General features: G+C 36.9%; 1 protein-coding gene across 1 annotated transcript; it reads left to right on the top strand.

Moving 5' to 3' along the window:
- On the top strand, window positions 1-26,317 carry ZDBF2 (zinc finger DBF-type containing 2). Its single transcript, XM_045855262.1, has 9 exons — window positions 1-214; window positions 4,622-4,737; window positions 4,915-4,966; window positions 5,701-5,780; window positions 6,942-7,045; window positions 8,553-8,680; window positions 14,513-15,929; window positions 16,476-16,668; window positions 16,843-26,317. The coding sequence occupies exons 5-9, from the start codon at window positions 6,986-6,988 to the stop codon at window positions 21,639-21,641; spliced, it is 6,597 nt and encodes a 2,198-aa protein (XP_045711218.1). The 5' UTR covers window positions 1-214; window positions 4,622-4,737; window positions 4,915-4,966; window positions 5,701-5,780; window positions 6,942-6,985; the 3' UTR covers window positions 21,642-26,317.
- The last annotated feature ends 280 nt before the right edge of the window (window positions 26,318-26,597 follow it).

The raw sequence follows: 26,597 nt of genomic DNA, 5'->3' as shown, positions 1-26,597 counted from the left end.
CTCTCACTTCGCTTCTCCTCTCGCACAGGCGGCAGAGGCTGGTGGCTCTCGCATCTGGCTCCGCGGGCAGCAGTCGGCAGGCGCAGGCGGCCGCGGCGCTCTGGACGGCTCGGGGGTCTGGGCACCGCCATGGAACCGGAATAGGAAGGGAGCGAGCCCACCGGTCTTCGGCCTCTACCGAGGCCCGGAAGGAATCAGGGCTGCCTCCACGGAGGTGAGAACGGCGGCGGCGGGGGCGGACGCGGACGGGCTGGCCGAGTCGGCGCGCAGCCCGGGCGACGCCCGCGGGCTCCGTGTGCACGGCCGGGGGTGGGGCCTGTTCGCCTCGCGCCCCGGGCGCCTTCTTCCTCCCGAGGGACGTACGGACCGCTCGCCCGGCTCCCGCACCCGCCTGGCAGGTCCTCGGCTTCCCCTCACCCCGGTCCCTTCCTGCTCCTCCAGCGCGAGCGGGCCCGGCGTCTCCGGGCTGGGATCGCGGTGGCTGGGACGTGGGGTGGAGGTGGGGCGCGGGCAGCCTTGTGCTTCTGTCGGGGTCCTGGGTCGGAGGGGCCGGGTGAACGAGGCCTTGGGCTGGGCCCTGGAGACGGGGAAATCTGCGGAGGTCGGATTTAGGGCTTTGTACCCTCGGGGAATTGCACGGGGCATCGGTGGGGTTGAGATCTGGAGCCACCTGTCTACAGATCCCCTTCCCCCTGTGCCTTGCGCTGTGACCAGCTGCCCCCAGAACTAGGCCTTTACCAGCCTCCTGCAATTAGAATTTATTTTGGAAACGTTAGGTTTTTGTGTTAACGATTATTTTACTATCGCCGTGCAACAGTTGTGTAAATCTGGTCAAATTACGCCGTTGTCATTACGTGCTTCTGAAAAGGCCGTTTCCAGCTCCTGACATTATCCGACGCGGTGATTCTGGTAGCGCGTGGAAGAAATGCGTAAAGAGAGAGTGGCCCTCAAGGAACTAAAACGTTTTTGTTTTACACTCAGAATAGAATTATATTTATTTTTTTTGTGGCAAACCGTATTTGTACTATCAGGAAAAAACCCGCTGAAAAAGCCTATAGCAATCTCATCTTCAAGAGCCACTATTAACTATTTGGGGTTCATAAATTATATCCGTGTGTTATATAATTGGGGTACTAATGAAATCTGTACCCCTTCTTTTACTACATTGAGGACTTTTCTACATCGATGCATAAACATCCCTCCACTGCCTTCTCAACTTGCACTGACCTGGACCCAAAGCGTAGAAGGCAGTGATTTTCTTCTCTCTGCGCCTTGGCCAGTGGTCAGCCTTAGTAAAGACACTTGTTAAAGATTTGATAAAGTATCGCAGTTATGGCCAAGATGTTGGATAGAAATAAACTGAATTCAGGGTAACAACCATCGTCTATAAAATATTGTTTGCTCTGCTTAATATTTTGAAGCAGTGTTTTTTCAAATGGCAGTTTTCAATCCATTGATAAATTGTGAAATTAATTTGGTGACTCATAATTAGCACTTTTTAAAAAATGAAATAAAATAGCATAGAAAATACCGGAATGCATTACATTACACATCATGAGGGTATTGTTTTGCAAAACTGTGTGTGTGTGAGGGGGGTGCATGTATACCTGCGTGTGGGTGTGCTGGATTGTGATATAAAATGTATTGCTTTCCTGTGTCTTGATGTTTAATTATTTATTTATTTTCTTACATTGAATCTTTATTGTATTTTTCCATTACCACTTGGTCCCTTTATATCCCCCCTCTCCCCAGCAATCACCACACCGTTGTTTTCTTTTTTGCTCAACACGATATTTAATTTAGAGTCACTAATGCAAGGTATTGTCTGCACCCGGCTCGGAGAATGGAGCAATGATGCAATTAAGCCAAACATCAGTTTTACTCTCTTCTTTGGAATATGTGACAGTGTTTATTGCGGCAAATTATATTCCTAATTATTTGTTTTCACCTAATATTAAAACAAGTAATTACATTCCTGAAAATGCAGAGAGGAAGCATTTTATAGCAGTTAAAAGGTTAAGAGCACAAACTGCTCAGATTGACCCAGGGTCCAATCCCCACTACACTGGTCATGGGTGTGTGCCCTGGAACAAGATGCTGCTTCTCTCTAAATCTCAGTTTCTTGATTTGTAAAGTGGGAGATATCAAAACACCAACCTCAAAAGACTGTTTGATATCCACATGACAAAATGCTTGTGAAATTGTTGACACAGTGCCTGGCCCAGATTAAGTACTCACTAAAAGCTAACCATTATTACTTTAATAAGACTGAACTGAAGTATCCAGGATAACGCTTGTCACCAGAGGTAAGTTGAAAATCAGTTTAACATTGTAAAGAAAGGGACACTGAGCGAGGATTTGTAACATATTGTTTGGCCATTGTTTTGTAATTGCTCCCCAATCGTATCCCTATTCCTAGACAGGTAATTTAGATTATTTTATTCAGTCGACCAAATGCCCTTCTATTGTCTTTCCTAGTAAATCGGTGTCTCTCTTGTCAGGCTGTTGAAAATTTTTTCCCAGAAAGATTCTGGTTAGCTTTTTTTCCAATGCCAAAGGCAGCTTGAGAAACTCACACACGACAACTCTGAACTCATTTCGACAATAAGTACAGGTCTCCGGTGTGCAAGAAACCGTGTCAAGAAAATAAATGCAATTTTATTTCATTTTTGAGTCAGTTGTGCTGAAGTTCTTTCACTCAGTTCAGAGTCTGCCCCGGATCGTTTCCTCAGTTTTAAATGTCACATAAATCAGTGAACTAAGAGTGTGAGCATTGTCATTTTTATGGCATTGTTATAGTTATGAAAAATAAATGCTTTGGACTAAAAATGAGGCTTTTGCAAAAATACTTAAGTGGGTGTGACAACTGCAAAGGGTTGGACAAAACCCTAAGCAGTCCTAATAGTGCTCTCAGTTTTGAATGTCTTTAAGTTCTTGTTCTGCTTTAGAGAACAAGAAAATGGAAACTTGTTGAGTGTGTATGATTACGATGGAGTTTTTGAAAGAATGAAAAAAAATGATGTGGAACTCGAGCTGTCCTATGCACAAAAACCCCCCAGTGAAACAAAAACAGCCCAATTTGTCCTTAAATCAAACATATATACATTTCTATATTTTAACTTAGATAAAATAGTAAGTTTATGTGTGTATGTATTTTTGAAATCATCTTATTGACTATTTTTTAAAAAAATTACCAATTACTCGGTCTTGTTAGACAAGAGGGCTTTTTTTTGTCTTACACTAAAAAGATGAAAGAAATACTATGCAATCATTAAGCATTCTATTTATGAATTATATATAATGTATAGAGGTGCTTCTCATACATGGTTAAGTAACAGGCTATAGAATAGATTGAATGGTATCATTCCATTTTTATAAAAACATGTTTAGTAAAAAGAAGAGTATATAATATATGTTAATGGTGGCTACTGGCATTACAGCCAATTTTTATGATTTTTATTTCTTTAGTTTTATAATTGCATTGTAATAAATATTTTTCACTTTTATACTAAAAATAATAAAAGTCATGTTTTTAAAGGAAAAGATTGTATTTTCTATTTGCATTCATAATGAGCCTAAATCTTTGCTCTAAGGGATACAGATTCTTACATAGATATTTTGGATATAAACTAATTTTTCTAATATTTTAAGAAATGGTACTGAAGAGTTTAACAGTAACATTCCTTTCCCTGCAAAAAAAAAAAAAAAAAAAAGCTCCTTTGAGTAGGAAAGAACCATTGTTCCAGAATTTTCTTAAAGCAGTCTTTGAGTGTGGTATACTGCTTTTCAGAATATTTCCATAGGTCTAAATTCTTTAGTCTGCTTTTAAACCCTATCATGTCAACACACAAATCATCTTTTCTTGCTTTGTTGTCCGTGAATGCTTCAACAAAACCCTGGGTTTATCTGTACTTGTCAACTGATTATCTCCAAATATACCTTGTGCTTTCTTGCTTTTGTGCTTTTGCTTTTTTGTGACTTGGAATATCTTTTTCTGACCTTTGTGTAAGCAAATTCTACCCATTTTCCAATTCCCAACTAAAAAAACCATACCTACAATGACATCCTGGCCCCTCCAGTTAAAACCGGTCAGCTTTATTATTTGTGCCTATGCAATTCTCAGATCCCACCCGGTATTTTTTACATGAATTTCCCATTTCCGTTTTAAACTTCTTAAGAGCAAGAAGCTTGTCTTGTATTTTCCTCTGTCTCTTAAACCTCCCACCGTGGACCCTTACACAGGATACGTGCTCAATGTATTGATTCCATTCTTTGATTATACATTGGTGTCACCAGCTCTTTTGAGTCAGAGCACTGGCATTTTTTGGTAACCAGTGAGCCTGGATAATATAGTCAACACACTGCCCACCACATGTGGAAAAATAAAGAATTGATAATTTGTCTGAAGTGTCAATAAATACGAATAGATGATACATAATTGACAGTATCTTTCATTAGAACTAATACAGGCGGTGAGAGTTGGGTGATGAGTCCAAGAAACCAAACTTAATTTCATGTGGATATTTCTTTTAAAAGTTTCTCATGCAGTTTATTTTGGGGTCGATGGTATCTTTGTTCTTAACGTTAGTGGCACAGTTCTGCCTCACTTTTTTTTTCACAGCCGCTATTCTCGGACCCCGAGATCTGATGTCTTTGACGCGGCTTATGTGGGCCGTGGGCCGTGGGCCGTCACCGCTCCTGGGCTCCGGAGTATCTTAGGAGGTCGTGCAGGATTTAGTGAGTCATAGTATATGAAGTGCTTGGTGTTCAGCGGTTAATATTTTTGCTTTTACTATTAGAAACCTAACTGTGTCACTTTTTAAACTGAAATATGACTTGGAGGTGTTTATTGGGCCAAGGGCAGACATTACAGAGCTTATCTTTTTTAAAAAATCATTTTATTTTAATTTACAGATGTTTGCCAGGACTAATATAGCTGATGAAGTACCTGCCCTTTTCTGCTAAGGTAAATGATTTGTTACTTTGTAAACATATCAGGTCCTGGGAGAATTCAGAGTTTATATAAGAAGACCTACTCAGTCGTACAATGTGATAGAGTCCCAGACCCCGAAGAAATGATGCCTTTAAGTAAGAATTTCATTAGTATTTTAAAAAGATGGCTTACATTATTGGTTCAACCAATAGAAGAGCCATCTGGGAGCATTTTAAATATGCATAATATGCATGGGGCTGTCTCTCCCCAGCAGATTGTGATTCACTGCGTTTTTCAAGTGGGGTCCTAGCATGTGAATTTAAACAAAATGCCAAGTGCTTCTGATTCCTTGTCGCTCACGGTCATTGTAGCATGTCCATGACACCGGAGATGATGGAAGCAGCAGGTGAGGGTGCCATGGGACTTGAAGGACATAAGGGTTAAAGATTTTAAAAATACTTGAAGCATTTAAATTTTGTGTGTGTAATAGTAGATCTATACTTTCACTTTGCCTCTTGTTCAGTGAATGTTTTTATTGTATTTTAAATAAAGCACATTAGATAAAAAAAACTTTAAAATAAAGGCTTTTTATTTAGTGATTTTCAAAGTTTACGTTTAGGCTCTAGGGGTTTCTCAACCTGAAAATGACTGTGTCTGTAAATGCATCTTGAAGCTTGTTTCATGTTGTGGCTTCAGATTATGAATGAAGTACAGTAATGGAACTAGGACCAAATTACAAGTAATTTCTTATATATTCTTTATTTCAGAGGCTGGTTTTAGTTGATTCATTTTCTTCCTAAGTGTGGGAAGTCAAAGAGTCAAAGTTTTTCATAATAAAAAGTAATAGGTAAGTGAATGTTACAGCTTTTTGACTTAAAGAAGCTATTTTCTGTTTTCATCTTACAGATTTTGAAGCTCTGATTTCATTTTTTAAATGAAAATTTACCCATTGATTTTAATGGGTAAATTATTTTTCTGTTGTGGGGTCATCCTTCTTATCAGAAATATTCATAATACTTTATAGGATCATTCTCTCTATATTTTCCAACGCACAGTGTTTAAAATAATTAGAATTAAAAAGGTGATAAAATTATTTCTTACAGTTCTATTTTAACTTTAAGAATACAAAGCAAAAACTGTATTGTGTGGACTTTGTTACTGAAGTAATCAACATACATACTTTGTGTCAGTGGGTGAATTGGCTGTGTATCAGAGTTACCTGGGAATTCCTAAAATCTAGACTCCATCTCAGCTCTACAAAATCAGAATTTTGGGGGATGATTTTGATCTTCATTCTGGTTTGGAAACCACTGCAGTGTATAATGTTGGAGGATTATAGTTTTAAGGGGTAGAAACTTAGAAACTATTTGTAGCGAAATCTCATTATACCAGTTGGAAAAAATTCCTCATCTGTTTGGTTTATGTAATTATCAGAGAGAAATGTCATGTGTTTCAGAGACTAAATTAGTTGTTATTTTGATTTTCAGCAGCTTTGTTGGGTAAATTATTTCAAAATCTGTTTCTGGACTAAGCAGAAAATACAAGTGGCATCTATACTCTCATGAGAGAGAATTGGATGTTATATATGACACTGGCTGTTTAAGTAATTTGGGGTTTTGTGTAGAAATATAATGGGAAAATTCATGAGCCTCCTTAGCGTATGTTAAATATACTATAATAATAACTTAGAAAGAGTAACTTGTCTTTAAAATTGAGTCAGGTAGTCTTCAATACTGCATCAGTCCTAATACACTAACAAGTTAAAAACCTAGTCACCCAGGCTTCAATTACTGGCAGCAAACTACAGTGTTAGATATATAGCTATCCTCTCCACTCCCCTCATGGATTGATTTCATAGCTCATGTGGAAGGAAGTCTTATCTATTTTCATAATTATGAGAAATAAGAGTGGGTAGGACTCAAGAGTGGTTTTCTGTTCTCTAATATTGTCATAGCAAGTTTCCTTGTGATAGCAAGAATTATTGTGATTTCGCCATTTCTTTTTTCAGTTTGAGTATTCAACGACAGTACCTTTTGACTTTGGTTATTCAACATGCAGAACAGACAAGGATACTGCAGCTATTGCTGTGTGCGGTACAATAATCTGGAGCAGGTGAGACGATCCTGTTAATATGGTAATCATGCCTCAAAGGAGTTGGCAGTGACTTCCTCTTTTTTTACATTTTATTCAGTTTATCCATTCATGGAACAGATCATGAACCTAGTTGTTGAGAGACACGTTTAAGGTTCTAGGGACATGATCATCAGCAAAAAAAAGGTCGCTTTATTTATGGAGCTTACAATACAATAAAACAGAAAATAGTCATATAAATTTAGTACACAACATGTCAGATTGTGATAAATGTTATAAGGAAAATAAAATAAGCAAAGGAGTACAATTTTAGATAGGGTGGCTAGGTAAGGTTAGGGAAATAGCATTAGAATTGGGATTTGAATGAACTGTGGGAGCCAGGCTTGCTTATCTCTGGCAGAGGAATCTCTAGGTAGAGGGAAGAGAGAGCAAGGACAGAGACCCTGAGACAGGTGGGTGGTTGGCGTGCTACCCAAAAGCCAGGAGGCCAGTGTGGCCGCAGTGGAAGTAGGGTGGTGGTGGGAGTGGGTATTGAATGGCAGGTGAAGAATTCAGAGAATTAGATTCTGTAAGACATTGTAAAGTAAGGTAAGGACTTTCAATTTTATGCTTTGATGCACAAAAGTTTTAAATTTGCTATAGTTGAATTTAGCTTTTTTCCCTTTTGTTGCTTGTGTTGTGGGTGTCATAAAGATTACCTAATCCAAGATCACGAAGATTAATGCCTGTGTTTTTCTCTAAGCATGTTATAGCTTTAGCTCTTACATTCAGATCTTTGATTCATTTTGAGTTAATTTTTCTTTATGATGTGATTTAATTACCCCCTAAAAGCCCTATCTCCAAATATAGTCATATTGGCAGTTACAACTTTAACATATACATTTGTGGGGTACAGAATTCAACCTGTAGCCATTATAATTGATTGCTTTTCAGATGTTAAACTAATTTTGCATTCCTGGGATAAATTTCACTTTGCCATGGTATATAATCCTTTTTATATGTCACTGAATTTGGTTTGTTGGTATTTTGTTGAAGATTTCTGTATCTATATTCATAATTGTGTCATAGGTGAAGTTGTGATAATGAAGTTCTGATGCTGCTAGTGCTAAACTTTTATGGTATCAAACACAGGTCTGTAATATATAAAAATTCTGCTGTTTAGTGGCATTTGTTTTGTTTAATTATCTAATAGTCACTTAAATTCATACTGAGGCTGAGGTTTTGTTATTGATTTCCACACCTTTGCCTTTTGAAAAAGATGTACTTTTTAATGCCATTATAAACATGGGGAGGCAGATAATAAATCTATGATAAGCGTCATTTTTTGCATAAATAATCCACATTTAAGGTGATTCTTTAGGAGAGATTTAGAGAGATGTAAGTATTGTATCTAAGGGAGAGTTAATTTTATCGCTTTTAGATGTATATTTTAGAATTTCTTTGTAGAAAGGGTATATCAATTTCTGCTCCTACTCTCAATGCTGAGTATTACCCATTTAAAAACATTCCATTTCTTTCTTCCCTATAGCATATGGCTAGTCCTCAGCACAGATACTTGACCGCACAGAACAGACAACGGATGGGCTCCAGTAGTTTGATGGAACGTTTCTTGCAGGATGTACTGCGGCACCACCCGTATCATTATCAAGAAAGCAGGTAAAGTAACAGAATGGAGTAAGATTAGTGCATAGTAGGTATACATTGCAGTAGATATTTGTGATAACGTGTCAGTGCTTCTTAAAGTGAATCTTTGAGTCAGGGAATATAATGTGAAATTTTATCTAGTAATTTTCCCTTGCAATTTTTTTTTAATTTTTCCTACTTTAAGTAGCACATTTCACTATGAAAGATATGGACTATACAATACTTTTTCCCAGTAAAAGTTTTAGGGCAGTAAGTAATTATATATCATTCAGGCGTTTGATAAGCATGTCAAGATTAAGCACAGGAAAAAGATACCAGCACAAGTAGCTTTTAAAAGACGAGTGACAGAAACACTGGTGACAGCAGAGTGAAATAGTCAGGTTCTGTAAGACACTGTAACATGCACAGTATGTACAGTTTGTATTTGTATGCAGACACCAGCAGTGGAAGAGAGGGCGCCTTCCTTGCCAGTCTCGTCAGCACGGGGGTTCCAGCAATCTCCTTTTGTTATTCCCAACATAGTAGGCGAAAAAAAGTATATCTCTTACTTTAATTATTTATGAGTTAAATAGAACTTCTCTCTTCACATATATATTAGCCATATATTTATCCTCTGAATTGTTCATATGCTTTGCTTATTTCTCTGTTGAAGTTTTTGTATGTTTTGGATTTGTATGCAATACTTATGGATACCAGTTCCTTGTATTTTAAAGATGTTAAAAATATTTTTTCAGAATTTGCCATATTTTTCAACTGTGTGTCCCTTTTATGATACAGAAATTAAACATTTTGATATGATCAGATCTAAGGGGAATTTCCATTTATGTTATTTTCTATGTCTTTTTTTATGCCCTTGTTTCTTCTTTTAAATATTTCTAATCTTCCCAGAATTTTTAAAAAAGATTTTATTTATTTTTTTAGAGAGAGTGAAGGGAGGGAGAAAGAGAAACATCAGTGTGTGGTTGCCTCTCATGCATGTTCTATTAGGGACCTGGCTTGCAACCCATGCATATGCCCTGAGCGGGAATTGAACCGGCGACCCTTTGGTTTACAGAATGGCTCACAGGCCGGGATTGAGTGCTCACTCAATCCACTGAAGCACACCAGCCAGGGCACTTCCTGGAATTTTAAAAATTTGTAGTGTGAGACAGCATTTCTACTTATTTTTTAATAAATTTATATTAATTATATCCACTGATCTATAATATCACCTACAACATAAACTAAATTCCTAGATTGTATGTGTATCTGTATATTTGATTTTTGAATACAATTTTCTTTCCTTGAGTTTTTTAAATCCTATGCCAATACAACATTGTTTAATTATCTTTATAAGCTTTCTAAGTAAAAGTTAAAAAAATTTTCTGTCTTGCTTTCTTGTTTAGACACTTTAGCCTTCTTAAAAATCAGCTCTTGCTTTATTTTTGCTTCCTATTTATTGGTTTTTCTTAATTTATTTCTTTGGCTCTTGGGGGAGGAATTTGGTTATTCTTTCTCATTTGGGTGCTCATTTAGTTAATGTATGTGTACTAATTCTTTTTTAATGGAAGGTTTAAAAGTTTGAAGTTTCCATTTTGACATGTCATAGATTTTTATATACAGTTCTTGTATTTATAGATAGTTTTTTTAAATGTTGCTTTTTTAGCATGGGTTATAGAAAAGAGTAGCTTTTTAACCTCTAGTCATTAGATTTTTTGAAGGGCTTTTTTTTTTTGGTCATAAAATTAGTTTAAAACAGTAGAAATACAGATGGTACTTTAGTTGTTAACTTCAAACATACACATAAACAAAAATATTGATATGAATCTAAGCATATAAATGATGATTCCTAACCCTTTTGAGACTTCTGCCAACTTATTGGATTTTATGAATATGCTTGTCTTTGTTTTCTTCATCTCTTTTGTTAGCCAAATGACACAAAGTTAATTTTATTTTGAGAACGTTGTGATCGTCTTTAAGACAAATGGAGATAATCTACAGGCTTCTGAAAAACTAGGGTAAAGTGATTACTGTACTCCAATTTTATTGATTAGAATTCAGAAGTATGAAAATTATGGGATTTTTTTGCCCCATCATGATATTATTTTGATAACAGGGTTAGCTTTTTAAATTTACAAATGCCAAAAACATTATCTTAATACAATTATAATTTGGAGGGGGGAAAGCATTAGTAATATCTATGACATTTTTTAAAAAGTTGCATGTAGCCAACACATATGTGAATATTCTCTTAGGCAATTATGGCATCTCTCAAGTTAAAAGATATTTAAAAAAAGGTGTTTTTTAGGTGTTAATCTATTTAAATTTTTATTATTTTAAATATGCTATATATATTTCAAGTGTATTTTATTCATTATGCTATTATAGTTGCCCCATTTTTCCCCCTTTATCCCCCTCCACCCCATCCCACCCCACCCCACCCTCTAGCATTCACCCCCCAGCTTAGTTCATGTCCATGGGTTGTACTTAAAAGTTCTTTGGCTTCTTCATTTCCTATGCATGTCTTAAGCTCCTTCTGTCTTAAATAGACTATATTTTTACATAGTTTTAGATTACCAGAATATTTGGGAAGATGGGACAGGTAATCTTTATATACCCCCCATCCAGTTACCTATTACTAACATCTTACATTAGTATGGTACATTTGTTACAATTAATGAACCAGTGTAATACATTAACTGAATTCTGTAGTTTATTTAGACTTCTCTAGTTTTTACCTAATTTTTTTTGTTTTTGTTTCAGGATCCCATCCAGGATAATTATATTAAATTAACTTGTCATGTCGCTTTAGACTCCTCTTGGTATTTTTAATTTTAGTAGATATTACCAAATTGTTCTTCATAGAGATTAAACTAATCTATACTCCTACCAATAATGTATTAAAGTGCCGGTCATTGCAGCTTTGCCAAAACAATGTGTTAAAATAATTAATAGTTAATGATTACTATTTTACAGACTTTTAAAAAAATGTTCTTTGCCTTGACTGGTGTGGCTCAGTTGGTTGGGTGTCACCCTGCAAAGCAAAAGAGCATGGGTTTGATGCCTGGTCAGGGTACATGCCTGGGTTATGGGTTTGGTCCCTGGTTGGGGTGCATATGAGAGGCAGCCAATCAATATTTCTCTCTCACATTGATGTTTCTCTCCCTCTCTAATTCCTTCCCTCCCTTTTCCTCTCTAAAAATAAATTAATAAAATCTTTTTAAAAAGCTCTTTACATGCAAAAACTAATTTACTTCTCAAAACAGTCTCATGAAGGAAGACTTTCAATTAAGATGGAGGTACACATGCTTTGCCTCCTTGCACAACCACAAAAAGAATTACAACTAACTTTCAAAACAAACAACGCCCACTACTGTCAGAAAATCATACTATGTGGAAGTCTAACAACCAAGGATTTAAAGAAGCCATATTCATCCTGATGGGTGGGAGGGGCAGAGATATGGATACAGGTGGAGAGGTGAGGAGATTAGGTGTGGTGGTAGAGTAGGCAGTCCCACATTCATGTGGTAGACAAAAAGTGGGAGGGATACCTTAGGAGCAAGCGATCCCAGCCCCAGGCCACTGCACAGCCAAGAGTTCCAGTGCTGGGAGGATAAATCCCCATAACTTCTGGGTGTAAAAACCAGTGGGGGTTGTGTCAGTGGAAAAACTGCTGGATGTTCTGGAAATGCCTTTATAGGGTCTACACATTCTTAGAATGTACATAAATCTACCCACTCTGGGATTCAGCACCAGGGCAACAGCTGGAAGGGTGCCCTTGCATAGTGGGTGAAGTGACTGGAAATGGGGCAAGTACTGGTCCAACCTCCAGAAGCCAGTCAGCGGCATTCTCTCCTCTCTGAGCCCACCCCACACCTACAGCCACAAAGTGGTGAAGTGGGTTGCTCCACCATGGCTATTACCTAAAGCCCTGCCCCACTCAATTTACAGGTGCCTTTTTTATAACACACTATGCTACTAAGAGAGTTAAAGCAGCTCTAACTAATATACAGAAACAGACACAGGGAGACTGACAAATTGAGGAAACAGAAATATGGCTCAAATGAAACAACAGGACAAAACCCTAGAAAAAAAACTAAATGAAACAGGGATAACCAGCCTTTCAGAATCAGAGTTCAAAATATTGGTGATCAGGTTGCTCAAAGAACTCAATGAGTACATAAACAACATAAAGAAAGAAATGAAGTTTACACTAAGTGAAATGAAGAAATATTTAAAGGGAACAACCAACAGTGAAGGAAAGGAAGCTGGTATTCAAATCAACGATTTGGAACATAAGGAAAAAATAAGCATTCAACCAGAACAGAAAGAAGAAACAAGAATTCAAAAAGAATGAGGATAGTATAATAAGACTTCAGGGCATCTCCAAATGTGGCAACATCTGAATCATGGGGATGCAAGAAGGAGAAGAGGAAGAATAGGAAATTGAAAACTTATTTGAAAAAATAATGGAAGAAAACTCCCCTAATTTGGTGAAGGAAGTAGATATACAAGCCTAAGAAGCACAGAGAGTCCCAAAGTAGATGGGCCCAAAGAGGACCACACCAAGACACACCATAATTAAAATGCCAAAAGTTAAAGAAAAAGAGAGAATCTTAAAAGCAGTGGGAGAGAAGCAGAGAGTTTCCCATGGAGGAGTTCCCATAAGACTGTCAGCTCATTTCTCAAAAGAAACCTTTCAGGCAAGAAGGGGCTGGAAAGAAGTATTCAAAGTCATGAAAGGCAAGGAGCTGCATCCAAGATTATGCTATCCAGCAAAGCTATCATTTCAAATGTGGGGGCAAATAAAGTGCTTCCCAGGTAAGGTCTAGTTAAAGGAGTTCATCATCACCAAGCCCTTATATGAAATGTTAAAGGAAAAAACGATGAAAAATATGAACAGTAAAATGATGAGAAATATGAACAGTAAAATGATAACAAATTCATAACTATCAACAACTGAACCTAAAAAGACAAAAATAAAAACAAACTAAGCAAACAACTAAAACAGGAACAGAATCACAGAAATGGAGGTTACATGGAGGGTTATCTGGAGAGTGGAAGGGGGAAGAATTGGGGGAAAAGGTACAGGGAATAAGAAGCGTAAACGGTAGGTACAAAATAGACAGGATGAGGTTAAGAATAGTATTGGAAATGAAGAAGCTAAAGAACTTACCTGTATGACCCATGGACATGAACTAGGGGGGAATGCTTTAGGGAGAGGGGGTGCGGTGTGGTGGGGGATAAAGGGGAGAAAAAATGGGACAACTATAATAGCATAATCAATAGAATATACTTTAACAAATGAAAAAACAAGCATAATTGTAGGTACAAAATAAACGGAGATGTTAAGAACAGTGTAGGAAATGGAGAAGCTGTGGAACTTATGTGCAAGACTCATGGACATGAAAAAGTGGGGGATTTGCTGAAGGGAGGGGGCTACTGGGTGGAAGGGGGCAAAGGGGAAAAATTGGGACAGTTGTGATAGCATAATCAATAAAGTATATTTAAAAAACAAAAAGATTCATGTATTTTTTTGGAAGGAGGAAACTAAAGAAGGTTAAGTAACTTGTGTTAAACTTTCCTATTTATTGTTCTGATATCTGAAAAGTGATGCATGGCTTTATTTACATATTTCTCATATTTAGGAGCCATTTGTGTTTACTAAGTAGCAATTGGTAGAGCTACCTCCATCTTCTGTACCGATTACCTCCCTGAAATACATTATACAGTCTGGTGTGATGGTCTTAAATCTCTGTCCTCTAAGAATCTGCCCCAGGATAAAAACAAAATAACATTATGTCTTGTCTTAAACATTTTAAGTGAATACTAGAATATTTTAATGATTTTTCCCTTTCTTTTTAGATCAAGACAAAATGAGAGACTTCTTAGGAATAATGCATCATCTTCTGAAGCGGCTCCTGTAGATGATTCTGTTTCTGAAGAAATGGCTGATGATGCTACTGGAGCCAGAGGAGAGATAGCTACCAAAAGTGTCGAACCTATTGGAGAGTTGTATTCTAGACCTAGTAAATCTCAGGAATGTACACAGGGTGTTTCAACTCGACCATCAGTTATTCAAAAATTGGAGAAGGGGCAGCAGCAGCCCTTGGAGTTTGTTTATAAAATTGGGAGTGGCCTGAAAGAATTAAGTCCAGTAGGTGTTGGTCAAGCTACAAATAATGGACAAAACTTAATACATCCCTCAGTGATTTCTACTGCTCCTGCTAGTCGTTTACCTGAAAGTTCTTATGATCGACCACGTACAACTAATACTACTAGGTTACCACTAGCAGCCCACTTGGATTCAGTTAGCAGATGTGACCCAAACAAAGTTGACAGGTCCATTGACCAGCAAGACAGGGGCTCTAGAAATCCCGTGCTCTCATCCCGTCTAGAAACTTCTTCAGTTTTGTATCAGAAACCTAAAGAATCAAATAGGAAATCTGTATGTATAAATTCAGATAAATTGATTTTGCAGGGAGATGTAAAATCTCGGGGTAAAACTTTGTCAACTGGCTTTAAATCTCATGCTTTTATGGGTACTGAGGGCTCCTTAAAATGTGAATCTCTTTCCAAATTAACAGCAAAGCCAGCAATCAACCCAAATAAAACTGATAGGCCTCCTAATAAAAGAATCTTTGAATATGCCATTCCAAAGCACCATGAGAAATTGTTTTCTAATATGAATCGTACCCAAGAAGAAAAGCATGTAGTTTTAAATAAGTCAGTCTTTTTGAGACAGAGGAGCTCAGGGAGCTCCAAAATGGAATATGCTTGTGGCTCTCCTCAGTCAGCGCCTGATCACCCTGAAGAGGCTGCACAAGACCTTTGGAGCGCGGAGAGAGTTGACCAAGAAGATAAGGCTTATGAATCAAGAGGTTCTGAAATGAGTTTTGATTGCAGTTCCTCTTTTAATTTACTTACTGACCAATCTAAAGTGACTGCTAAAGACATAAACCCTTCAAAGGAAGCACATGCTGGTTTGCAGCATAAGAGTAACACATCTTGTGTTTCTGAAATAAGTTCTGATCATGATGGCCCTCTTCAGTTGGCCACCAACCGAACTCATGTAATTGTTAAAGGTAGTAGTGTTCAGAAGGCAGTGCCTATTCGCCTGGTTGATGAAAGCTATGATTCTAGTGATTCTGAGATGAATTTTGATTGTGATACCTCACCTCAGTCAACTGATGACTACCGACAACAGCCTGCAAAAGTAGACCTTCCTAAGGAGGCACATGTTGACTTGGTGGATAAGAACTATGGTTCTAGTAGCTCTGAAGTAAGTGCTGATTCTGTTTTACCACTTCAGTCAGTGACTGACCAACTCCCAGTGGCTGTCACTGAAACAGAGCTTCAGAAGAAGGTTCCCATTGGCTTGGTTGATGTGAACTATGGATCAAGCTGTTCTGAAACAAGTTTTGATTGTGATGTTTCTCTTCAGTCAGTAATTGTCCATCCCCAGATGGCTAATAAAGAAAGAAATCTAAAGGATAGGCATGTCTACCTGAAAGATAACCACAAATCTAGTAGTGCTAAAGCACATCTTGATTGTGGTATCTCTCTTGAGACAGTGACTGATGAACCTCTTCAGAGGGCTGTTGAAGAAAAAAATCTTCTGAAAGAGAAGAATGACCTTGTGGATAACAACTGTGAATATTATGGTCCTGAAATGAGTTTTCACACTGATGGTCAGTTAGTGGATGACCAACCCCAAGTAGCAGTTCAGGAAGTAAATCCTCAAGAAGTAGTTATTGACCCACAGAATAAGAGTGCTAAATCTAGCGTTTCTGATCTAAGTTTTAATTCTCATGCTTCTCTTTATCAGTCAGCTAATGAACAACCTCATGGAGCTCTGGGTGAAATAAATCCAAAAGAGTTAAATGTCGACATGGAAGTTAAGAGCTATGGGTGCTCCAGTTCTGAACTGACTTTTGAGTCTGACCCCCCTCCTCTGTCAGTTACCGAGCAATCTGAGCTGGATGTTGAAGAAATAAGAAAAAGGCACATTAACTTGGAAGGTGAGAGCTCTGGGTCAAATAGTTCTGAAATAACTTTTGATTCTGATATTCCTCCATGTTCAATAGCTGACCATTCTCAAGTAGCTGAGGAGGAACGTATTGATCAGGAATATAAAAATAATGAATCTTGTGTTTCTGAAACAACTTTTGATTCTGATATACCTCTTCCTTCAGGGACTGATCAACCTGAAGTAGCTGTTAAAGAAATGATCATTCAGAAAGAAGACTGTGAACACTTAGGAAGGAAGAATGATGAAACCAATGGTTCTGAAATAAGTTTGGATTCTTATGTGGCTCCTCTTTCAGTGACAAATTCTCCTGGAGTACTTGTTAAAAGGCTTAATCTTCAAAAAGAAGAAAAGGAACACTTTGAAAGTAAGGAAAATGAACCTAGTGGTTCTGAATTAAGTCTGAATTATGATAGTTTTCATTCAATAATTGGACATTCTGAAGATCCCATTAGAGAAGTAAGCCTTCAGAAAGAAGAGCATGCACAGTTAGAAAACAAGAATAATGGACCTGATGTTCCTGAAATCATTTTGAAATCTTATATTTCTCATTTAGTGACTGATCATCCTGACAGAGCTGTGAAAGAAGTAAACCATCAGAAAGAAGAACATGTAAACTTACAAGATAAAGGCAATGAATTAAGTGTTTCTGAAACAAGTTTGGATTTCGGTATCCCTCTTCAGTCAGTGATTCAAAGAACTGATGTAGTTCTTAAAGAAATATGGCTTCAGAAAGAAAAGCATGCTCAATTCGAAGGTAAAAGCACTGAATTTAGTGGTTCTGAAATAAATTTAGATTGTGATGTTTCTCGTTATTCAGTGACTGAACCTCAAATAGTTGTTAAAGAAGTAAATGTTCAGAATGAAGAATATGTTTTAGAAAACAAGAGTGATAAATATAGTGGTTCTGAAGTAATTTTGGGTTCTGATATCCTTCCTCAGTCGATGTCTGAAAAACCTCAAATAGCTGTTTTGAAGGAGGACCATGTTGACCCAGAAGAAGAAAGTACTGAATCTAGAGGTTTTGAAATAAATTTGGATATTGGTCCCCCTCGTCATTCAGTCATTGAGCAATCTCAGCTAGTCCCATTGAAGGAAAAACATGTTGATCTGGAAGACACAAGCAGTGAATCTAGTAATTGTAAAGTAAATTTTGATTCTGACAATCCTCTTCAGCCATTGACTGAACAGTTTCAGGAAGTGATTAAAAAAACAAACCTGTGGAAGGTAGAGGATATTGGCCTAGAAAATAAAGTTGATAAACCTAGTGGTTCTAAATTAATACAGGATTCTGATGTTTCTCCTCAATCTGTGCCTGATCAACCTGAAGCATCTGTTAAACAAACAAACCTTGAGAATGAAAGTCATGTGTACATGGAAGACAATAACAGCCAATATAGCAGTTCTGAAATGAGTTTGGATTCTGATTTCTTGGCTCAGTCAACAGTTGATCAACCTCAAATAACTATTATGGAGAAGGAGCATATTGAGCTAGAAGATAAGCACAATAAATCTTGTGGTTCTGAAATCAGTTTTGACTCTGATGACCCTCTTCAGTCAGTGGCTGACCAACTTAGAGAAACTGTTAAAAAAATAAGCCTTTGGAAGGATGAAGTTGACGTGGAAGAGAAGAGGGATAAATCTAAGAGTTATGAAGTTATGTATGATTCTAATGTCCTTTTTCAGTCAGTGGCCGGCCAAAATGAGGAAATTGTTAAGGAGATCAACCTTTGGAAGAAACCTGTGGACTTGGAAGGTAAGATTGTTGAACCTAGTGCTCCTAAAATAAGTTTTGACTCTGATGAACCTTTTCATTCCGTGGCTAATGAAATTCAAGAAGCAACCACAGAAATAAACCTTCTGAGGGAGGGACATGTTTGTCTGCATGATAAGGTCTATGAACCCAATGATTCTGAAGTAATTTATGTTACAAATGTCCCTCTTCAGTCAGCAATTGAAGAACCACACATTTTGCAAGAGGAACATGCCGATTTGGAAGATAAGAGCAATGATCTTTGTGGTCCTGAAATAAGTTTTGCCTCTGATGATCCCCGTCAGTCTGTGACTGACCACCTGGAAAAAGCTGTTAAAGTGAGTCTTTGGAAGGAAGACTGTATATACCTAGGAGACAAGAGCTATAAACTAGGTGATTTTGAAGTACGTTGTGATTCTGATGCTCCTGTTCAGTTAGTGGTTGATCAATCTCCTGTGGCTGTTAAACAAATAAACTTGCAAAAGAAGGATCATGATGACCTAGAAAATAAAAACTGTGAACCCAGTGTTTCTGAAATAAAATGTGATTCTGGTATTCATTTTCAGTTGGATGTTGACCAACCTCAAGTGGTTTGCAAAGAAATGAACCTTCAGGGGGTAGCACATCTTGGCATGGAAGAAAAGACTAGTGATTCTGAAGTAATGTCTGATTCTGATGTCCCTCTTCAAATAGTAGTAAATGAATTTCAAGTGTCAGTCAAAGAAGCAAATCTGCAAAAGATGCTGCTTGTGGACCTGGTGACTGGTGATAGTGATTGTGAAATGGTTTCTGATTCTGATATTCCGTGTCAGCCAGTGATTGACTCACCCCAAGTGACTGTTGAAGGAATTGACTGTATAAATGCAAAAAGTTTTGAGTTAGAGGGTGAGTGCTGTGACTGTTGTGATACTGAACTAGGATATGTTTGTGAAGGCTCTCCTCAGTCAGTGTCAGATCAATCCAGAAAGACTTTCAAAGTAGTAAACCAGAAAAAAGACTATATTATTCTGGAAGAGTCAGGCTGTGAGTCTTATGGTGCTGACATAAATTTTCAAATCGATCCCTCTCATCAGTCCATGACTTACCAGTCACCAGGGTCTGATAAAAAAATGGCAAAATATATTGAGCCAGAAGAGAAGAGCTGTAAATCTAAGAGTCCTAAAAGAAATAAATGGGAAGGAAGTTCTCAGCCAGTGACTCATCAACTGCAGAAAGCTGACGGTGAAGACAACTTTTGGAAAGATCCAGAAAGTACTAGCCTAAAAGAAAAGAGCCATGAATGTAGTGTTTCTGGCATAGAATGTAATGCTTCTGAGTCAGAGATCCTTCAAATGGCTGAAGAAGATAACCTTTTGAAGTTAAAACCTAGAGATCTAGGAAATGTAAACCCTGAACCTTGTGGTTCTGGAGTGAATTTTCAACGAGATCCCTCTCTTCAGTCTGGTACTGACCATCCTCAAGAAGCTGTTAATAAACCAGACCTGTTTAAGAAGACATCTTTTGACAAGAAAGAAATGAAACGTGATTCCCATTCAAGCTCTGCTCCAAAGGTTGAGTCTGTAAGGAAGCAGAAAAAAGCAAAGGGGGTTGTAGAGGAGAACACTGATGAACCAGTTCTTGAAGCCTTGCCTCATGTCCCTCCTTCATTTGTGGGGAAAACGTGGTCTCAAATAATGAGAGAAGATGACATGAAAATTAATGCTCTCGTGAAGGAATTTAAGGAAGGTCGTTTCCACTGTTACTTTGATGATGACTCTGAGACCAGGAAAGTAAAAAAAAAAAATTTGAATGAAGAAAAAATGATTACCTCGGCTGACCTTAATGACACTGCATTTATTCAAGTTCTATTAGACTGTGATTACAATATTGATGACTTTTCAGTAGCCTTAGATAAACCTAGCCATCATCCTACAGAAAAGAGGCCTTATGAACAAACATGGCGAGTGGCTTCTAGATGCCAGGCTGTAAAAGTCAGCCATGGAACTCAAACCAATCTCATGAGTTACCTAGTAACAAAAGGAATAAGTGGACAAGAAGAAGACTCGCCAACACTGAAGCGTTTACTTTTACACAATGACAAAAAACCAAAAAAGAAAATCGAAATCGGAACAGTTGAGTTTCTTGAATCATACACTAACATTTTGAAGCCTTTGCACCCCAATGCCTTAGTCTATGTTCTTTCTTCAAATATTAAGCTGAAGGAGGGTGAATCCTTCAACTTCTCTAAAATAAGGCGCCGTAGTGACAAAAACAATCAGGACATTAGCATACAGTATAAGTATAAACCCAGTTCCTTTAATTATTATGACCCATTGAATAAACAAATTGTAATTAATCCTCCTCTGAACATAGAAGTACCAGAGTCAGACAGGAATAACTGGGTTCAAATTCATTTTAGTGACCTGAACCCCAGTGTAGGAGATGACGATGCTCATGTACAAAGCTCTACTTTAGCACCTTTTATGACATTGTCAGTAAGACATGAATTAATGTCACACCAGGGGGCCAGTGGGTCTTCTGTATTTCTGGCAAAATCAGATATCTTGAATTCTAGTGAAGTTCCGAAGAAAAGTAATTTCCAGTTAACTCTCTTAAATGGTGATGCTGCCAAAGCCTCGCCAAAATCAGTGAGAAATGAGTCTTTAGAAGGTAAAAAGAAAGGTCAGAGAAGGAAGGTGACAAGTAGTAAGACAGGTTTACTCAAAAAAATTTACAGACCAGTACTTCTCCAGCAAAAAAACAGAGTCACATCAGAGAAACAGTCAATTTGGATTCAGACCAAACTAAGTGATATAATTAGAAAGTATATTTCAAAATACTCTGTTTTTTTGCGTCGCAAATATCAGTCTAGGAGGGCTTTTATTAGAATGCATCTTAAGAAGAAAAAACCTGTTGTTAGTAGGTTAAAGAAGGCAAAGAGACCAGCCAAACTGCTTTCAAACTCAGCACCATCAGCTGGTGCTGAAGAGCAGTTCAGAGCTATAAAGAGCCCTTCCCCCAAGCAACCTGTGCGGGGTTATTCCCGCACTGCAGGCACTAAGAGGAGGGGCCATAAAAAACGCCCCAGAAAAAAACAAAGAAAGCGTCCTAAACCTGTTAAAATATATGATTTGAGAAGTTTATATTCTCAGGTACCATATTCTGATAGAATGATGACCCGACTATTACACAAATTGTTGCTCAGTAAAGCAAAGCAGAAGTATTTGTATTAAAGCTAGTTGAGGATTCAGAACTTCGTTTGAAATATATTTGGTACTTAGTACACATAGCTCTCCCAACTTTGAAAAAAAATCAATCTTCAACTATTTTGCTACAGACATCATTTTTCATTATACTATAATGAAAACTTTTTTATTATTTTAAGATTAGTGTTTAAGGTCTTTTTAAAAAAATTCTAAAGACCCTTTGTTTGCTATAGAAGAGCTTCATCTTAATTTGTCACATGATTTAGCACAGTATAATTTTCTTGCCCCAAATCAAGTCCCTCTTACTTATCTTTTATGATTGTACCTCATGTCAGTAGGTTATAATATTGCAAGAATTAAAATGGCAAACACTTAGTGCTATCTTATTTTTACTTTTTAAAAATTGTAACAATGACTATATACTTACATTCAGTGTGTTTCAGGGTGGCATTGTCAATACCACGGCCTGACTGGATAATTAAAAAGAAGAAATTATAACAAATTGTCTCAGCTTTTCGGTGGAGTTGACAAATGAGATAGAATTTCTTTTAAAAGCATTCCAGAGAATGAGATTCCATAATCTTTAATCCAGATTTTAAAAACTGCCTGGTAATTTTATATACATAGCACAAACTCCTCCTGCTTTATTTAAAATGGATCTGCAAGTCTCTAACTTTCCACATTTGGATACATGCACATATATGATCTCTGTAATATACAACCTCTGCTTTCCTTTAGCATTACTGTATGGGGAAAATGGTCTTGCCAGTGTCAGTATGCTTTCCCACCACCTGTACCTGAAGGGTTTGGTGGTTTCATATGAAAGTCCAGATGATTTTATGGCCTTACCTTTTAAAATATTTTAGACATTGCCATGTTATTTTATAGTAGCTCAAACTAAAATTATTGGTTTGGCAATTTGGGAAGACCATTAATTGTTATTAAAAATTACTTATAATCTTGATATCCAAAAAAATCTAATAAAATTGACAACCCAAGTGGAGGCCCATTTGGCAAGTGAGAAACTCTATTTGTACATTAGTTTGGCTTTCCTTAAAGTTGCTAGCTATTTTAATAATTCAAATAAAAGATGTTAAGATACGCAGTTTAGGTCTAAGATCCTCAGAGTATATTTAGATTCTTTATTCAGGGACACTGGTTGGGCTAGTACAGATGTGTCCAATTATCCTTCAAGGATTCTGGATCCTTTTCTATCATTAATGTTAAAGGAAAACAATTTCATCTATATTGTATAAACCATATTTGATTGAAGCTATATCAGTGTACCATGATTTCAGAGATATAAATGTGTTATCTTAGAATTAAATATAGTGTTGTAACAGTTGATTTCTAAATGTAGTTTTATTTCAGGGGCCATTACTTAACCTGCGAGTGTGATATGATGATATGTTTTAATTTCTAAATTTAAAACAGTAGTTATATTGTAAAATGGACAAATGTTTATATTTCTAGTTATAAAGCAACTTTAACCTTGCCTCATATACAAATATTATTTTAATTTCCATTTTTAAAATATCACTGTGTGTCACTAGTTTAAAATAATTCTCCAATTTTAATTTAAAAAGGATACTGTCTTACTGATTAGGAAGTAAATGAAGAGCTAACATACAAAAATATTGTACTTGTGGGTATTGGTGTCTTTTTTCCTATGCAGTAGATATATAATTACAGCAAGTATGATTAACAGTCATTCTGCACACTTCCAGTGTAAGTTTTAGAGCGAGACATCACATGGAAGTGGTGTACTGTGCAGTTATGGTGTGTCGTATCTATTGTGATGACACCATGCAAAGAGGACAGTTCTTACAATTCAAATGATCAAACACCTAAGAAAATTTACTAGCTTCTTCACATTGGAAACTCTTCTAAGTTCCATTTCTTTAGAGGAGAAGGTTTATATTAAAAAATTTATATTACTAAAATATTAAAGTATACGGTCCTAATGCTTTAAAAAAACATTTTGGAAATGTTTACCTAAGTTCCTGTAATCATTATTATTTTAGAAAAGCTTGAAAACATGAGTTTGTAAGAATTATAAATTTGGTTAAATTGTAAATGAATTACTTTCAGAATTTGGTAGGTTACATGATGCGCCCCTTTATCAAATTACTCTTTGGCTTAATTTGCAGATTAGATAAAACAGTTGGATGTTTTTTGTGTGTGTGCGTATTCAAGAGTGCATTAAGTTCTTTTAATAGTGAAAATTGAATTACAGCCACAATGAATATTTTATTAATCTTGTACTTGTTCAGTATCTTGCATAGATTTTTATTATAAGTGTTCCAAGTTAAACAGTGTGTGTGTGGACAATATTGTGTAAAGTGTGTTTGCGTTAGTGCATCTAAATTATTTGTGTAAGTAGGGCTTTGAGTGACACTTTTTGGTAAAGAGAAACTATATTTAAATATTCAAACAATTATATATTTCCATGTAAAATTAATGTGAAGACTAATGTATTTTTTATAATACAATTTAAAGAGTAAATTTGTTTTCGAAGTTATCAAGATGAAATTTATCAAATATTGAAATTTGTCTCTACTTTCTCATGTTAGGACTTTTTCTGGGACTTCTTAAGGAATTAGGGAATGATCAAAACAGAAGTTCATTTTGTAAATGGTCTTAGAGGTAATAGAGACTGTAAACGTTGATGCTGGTGAGACAATACTGTTTAACCAAAGATATACAGGTCATGTTCAATGGAGTAGTTGTTTCAAAAGATTAAAATTCAGCAAGTATTTTATTAGTCTGGTGGAGTGATGGGTCAGCAACTCTTCACTTTGTGTACCTGCATTTAAAGAGTCGGTGAACAGGACTGAGTTCAGGAGGCAGTATCTCTATCGTTATGTGACACCTGCGGGGAAGAGAACTTCCATTCCTCCGACACCAGAGCGTACGTCGTCAAGGGCAAGAAAACACCGAAGACTATATGTGTGTCAGTGAGGTAGGTGCCTTTGGCCTCTGTGTAGTGACTTCTGGGGTTTTTTGGTCCAGGATTATATTAAGATGAACAACAGCCTACTCTATAATAAAAAATTAATAGAATAAAAGGATAACATGGAAGTCCATTCTCCATAAAGGACTTTTATACATAGAAAAAAATAGGGAAAATACTGAAAAAATCATGTAATTAAGGAATTACACATCAAAATGTCAACTTTTGGAGATGAGAGGCTGAGGAAGAATCTCAACATTTCCTTATACTTAGGCCCTAAATATTAGGGAAATAATACATCTAGTATATGTATTATTTGTTTTTATCATTTATGAGTATATTTTAAAAGTCCTCCCAGTGTATTTTGAGCTATTTACCTTGATTAAGGGATAGGTCTAGGTTGAACTGTAGTTTGTTGCTGAATCTTTATAGATTTACTTTTTGCTTATGTTTATAATTTATTACATGTGTGTTGCATTTTTACATGCATTTTATTTTCTACATTTTTAAGATGGGCATGTGTGTGTACTTCTTAAGCACTACTTGCCAGGCATTGTTTTAAGCTTTTAACCTGAATTACAATATTTCCTTTGATCTTCAGAAAGCCTTTATGAGTTAGGTACTGTACTTATCACTAAATAGCAAATAAGACAGTCGAGGCATGGAGCCTCAAATTTGAGATTACAAATGAGTTGTTGTGTGCTGTAATCAAATTGGGGTCACAGTGAATCCTCATTCCCAATCACATCTGCAGTTGCGCCCACCAGTTACTTTCTGTCTGTCTTCACAGTTTGGCTTTTTCTGGACACTTCATGTAAATGGCACCATGCAATATGTGGTGTTCTGTGTCTGGCATCTTTCACTTGCCACAGTGTTTTCGAGGGTCTTTCGTGTTGTAGCATGCGTCAGAATTTTTTCTTATTTGTTGAATAGTATTTATAATTACTAATAAAGCTGGTGACAGAATGTGGTTTTTATGATAACAGATAATGATAGAAGCTAATGATAGGCTTGAGGCTGTTTGTTTATACCTCTCATACCTGTTTTCCTTGATTATTACCCCAATTCCAAGACCAACCGCTCTTTGCCTTTTGAGTGCTTTAATACTTGAACGCTTTACGCTTTCTTCCTTTGACCCTTTTCCCCTTTACTGCTCATCTTGATGTTTTTTCACCGTGCTTTGTGAATTCTCATATTCAGTATCAGCACATTACTGTGTGTTCTTAAGTCCTTCACAGCGGATTGCTTGCAGGTGACCAAACGGAGAGTCATGTCCAAGTTGCCCGTTATCCTATGTGTGGTCTATGTGTGCTATAGAGCCAGGAAGTATTGATGGTAGTTGTCATGGTGGACATGTTTTCTTCAAATTACTCTCCTGCATTACCACCATCACATCAGAGTCATCGATATGATATAATTAATGTTGATGTGATATAACTCTCTATTCCATATACCGTGCTCAGATTTTGTAGGTTATCCCACCATGTCCTCTCTAGGCCCAGGATTTGGTCCAGTTGCACACACTGTTACGACTTTAGTATCTTTCAGTGTGGAGCAGTTCCTCAGCCTTTCTTTGTATTTAATACCTTGACAATTTGAAGTGTACAAACCAGTTTCTTTGTGAAATGTTCCTCAATATGAGTTTGTCTGATGTTTCTTTATAATCAATGCTTTTTGTGGGGGGGGGCAGTAATTTTGTGAACTTCTCAGTGTATCATAACAGCAGCCATGTGATGTCTGTTTGAATAAAAGTGGTGATTAAAGATATCCAGTCTTTGTCCTTATCTCAGGAGATGAGCGTTCAGTGATGGGACATGGGGGGTTCTCAAAGAGGGAGAGTTAACAAATAGTTACACTTTTTCACAACTGAATTTTGAGGCAAGCGTTACTAAAAAATTTATATACTTACCGTCTAACTTATCATAGATAAGACAGTAGCTTATTCTATGTTTTACAAATACTACTTATACCCCTACTATGTGCTTGGCCCTCTGGTGGGTGCCAAGACTCCAAGCATCAACTGAACATCT

This window comes from Phyllostomus hastatus, unplaced genomic scaffold (genome assembly GCF_019186645.2).
Source record: "Phyllostomus hastatus isolate PE091 unplaced genomic scaffold, TTU_PhHast_1.1 phas_contig_137, whole genome shotgun sequence".
Classification (NCBI taxonomy): Eukaryota; Metazoa; Chordata; class Mammalia; order Chiroptera; family Phyllostomidae; genus Phyllostomus; species Phyllostomus hastatus.
This window is presented reverse-complemented; position numbering and strand designations above follow the sequence as displayed.

Coding starts and splice junctions, on each gene's coding strand:
- ZDBF2 (XM_045855262.1), top strand. CDS start 6,986: ATGCAGAACAGACAAGGATACTGCAGCTATTGCTGTGTGCGGTACAAT. Junction 8,681..14,512: donor TATCATTATCAAGAAAGCAG/GTAAAGTAACAG, acceptor CTTTCTTTTTAG/ATCAAGACAAAATGAGAGAC. Junction 16,669..16,842: donor AAGGCACATTAACTTGGAAG/GTGAGAGCTCTG, acceptor CTCTTCCTTCAG/GGACTGATCAACCTGAAGTA.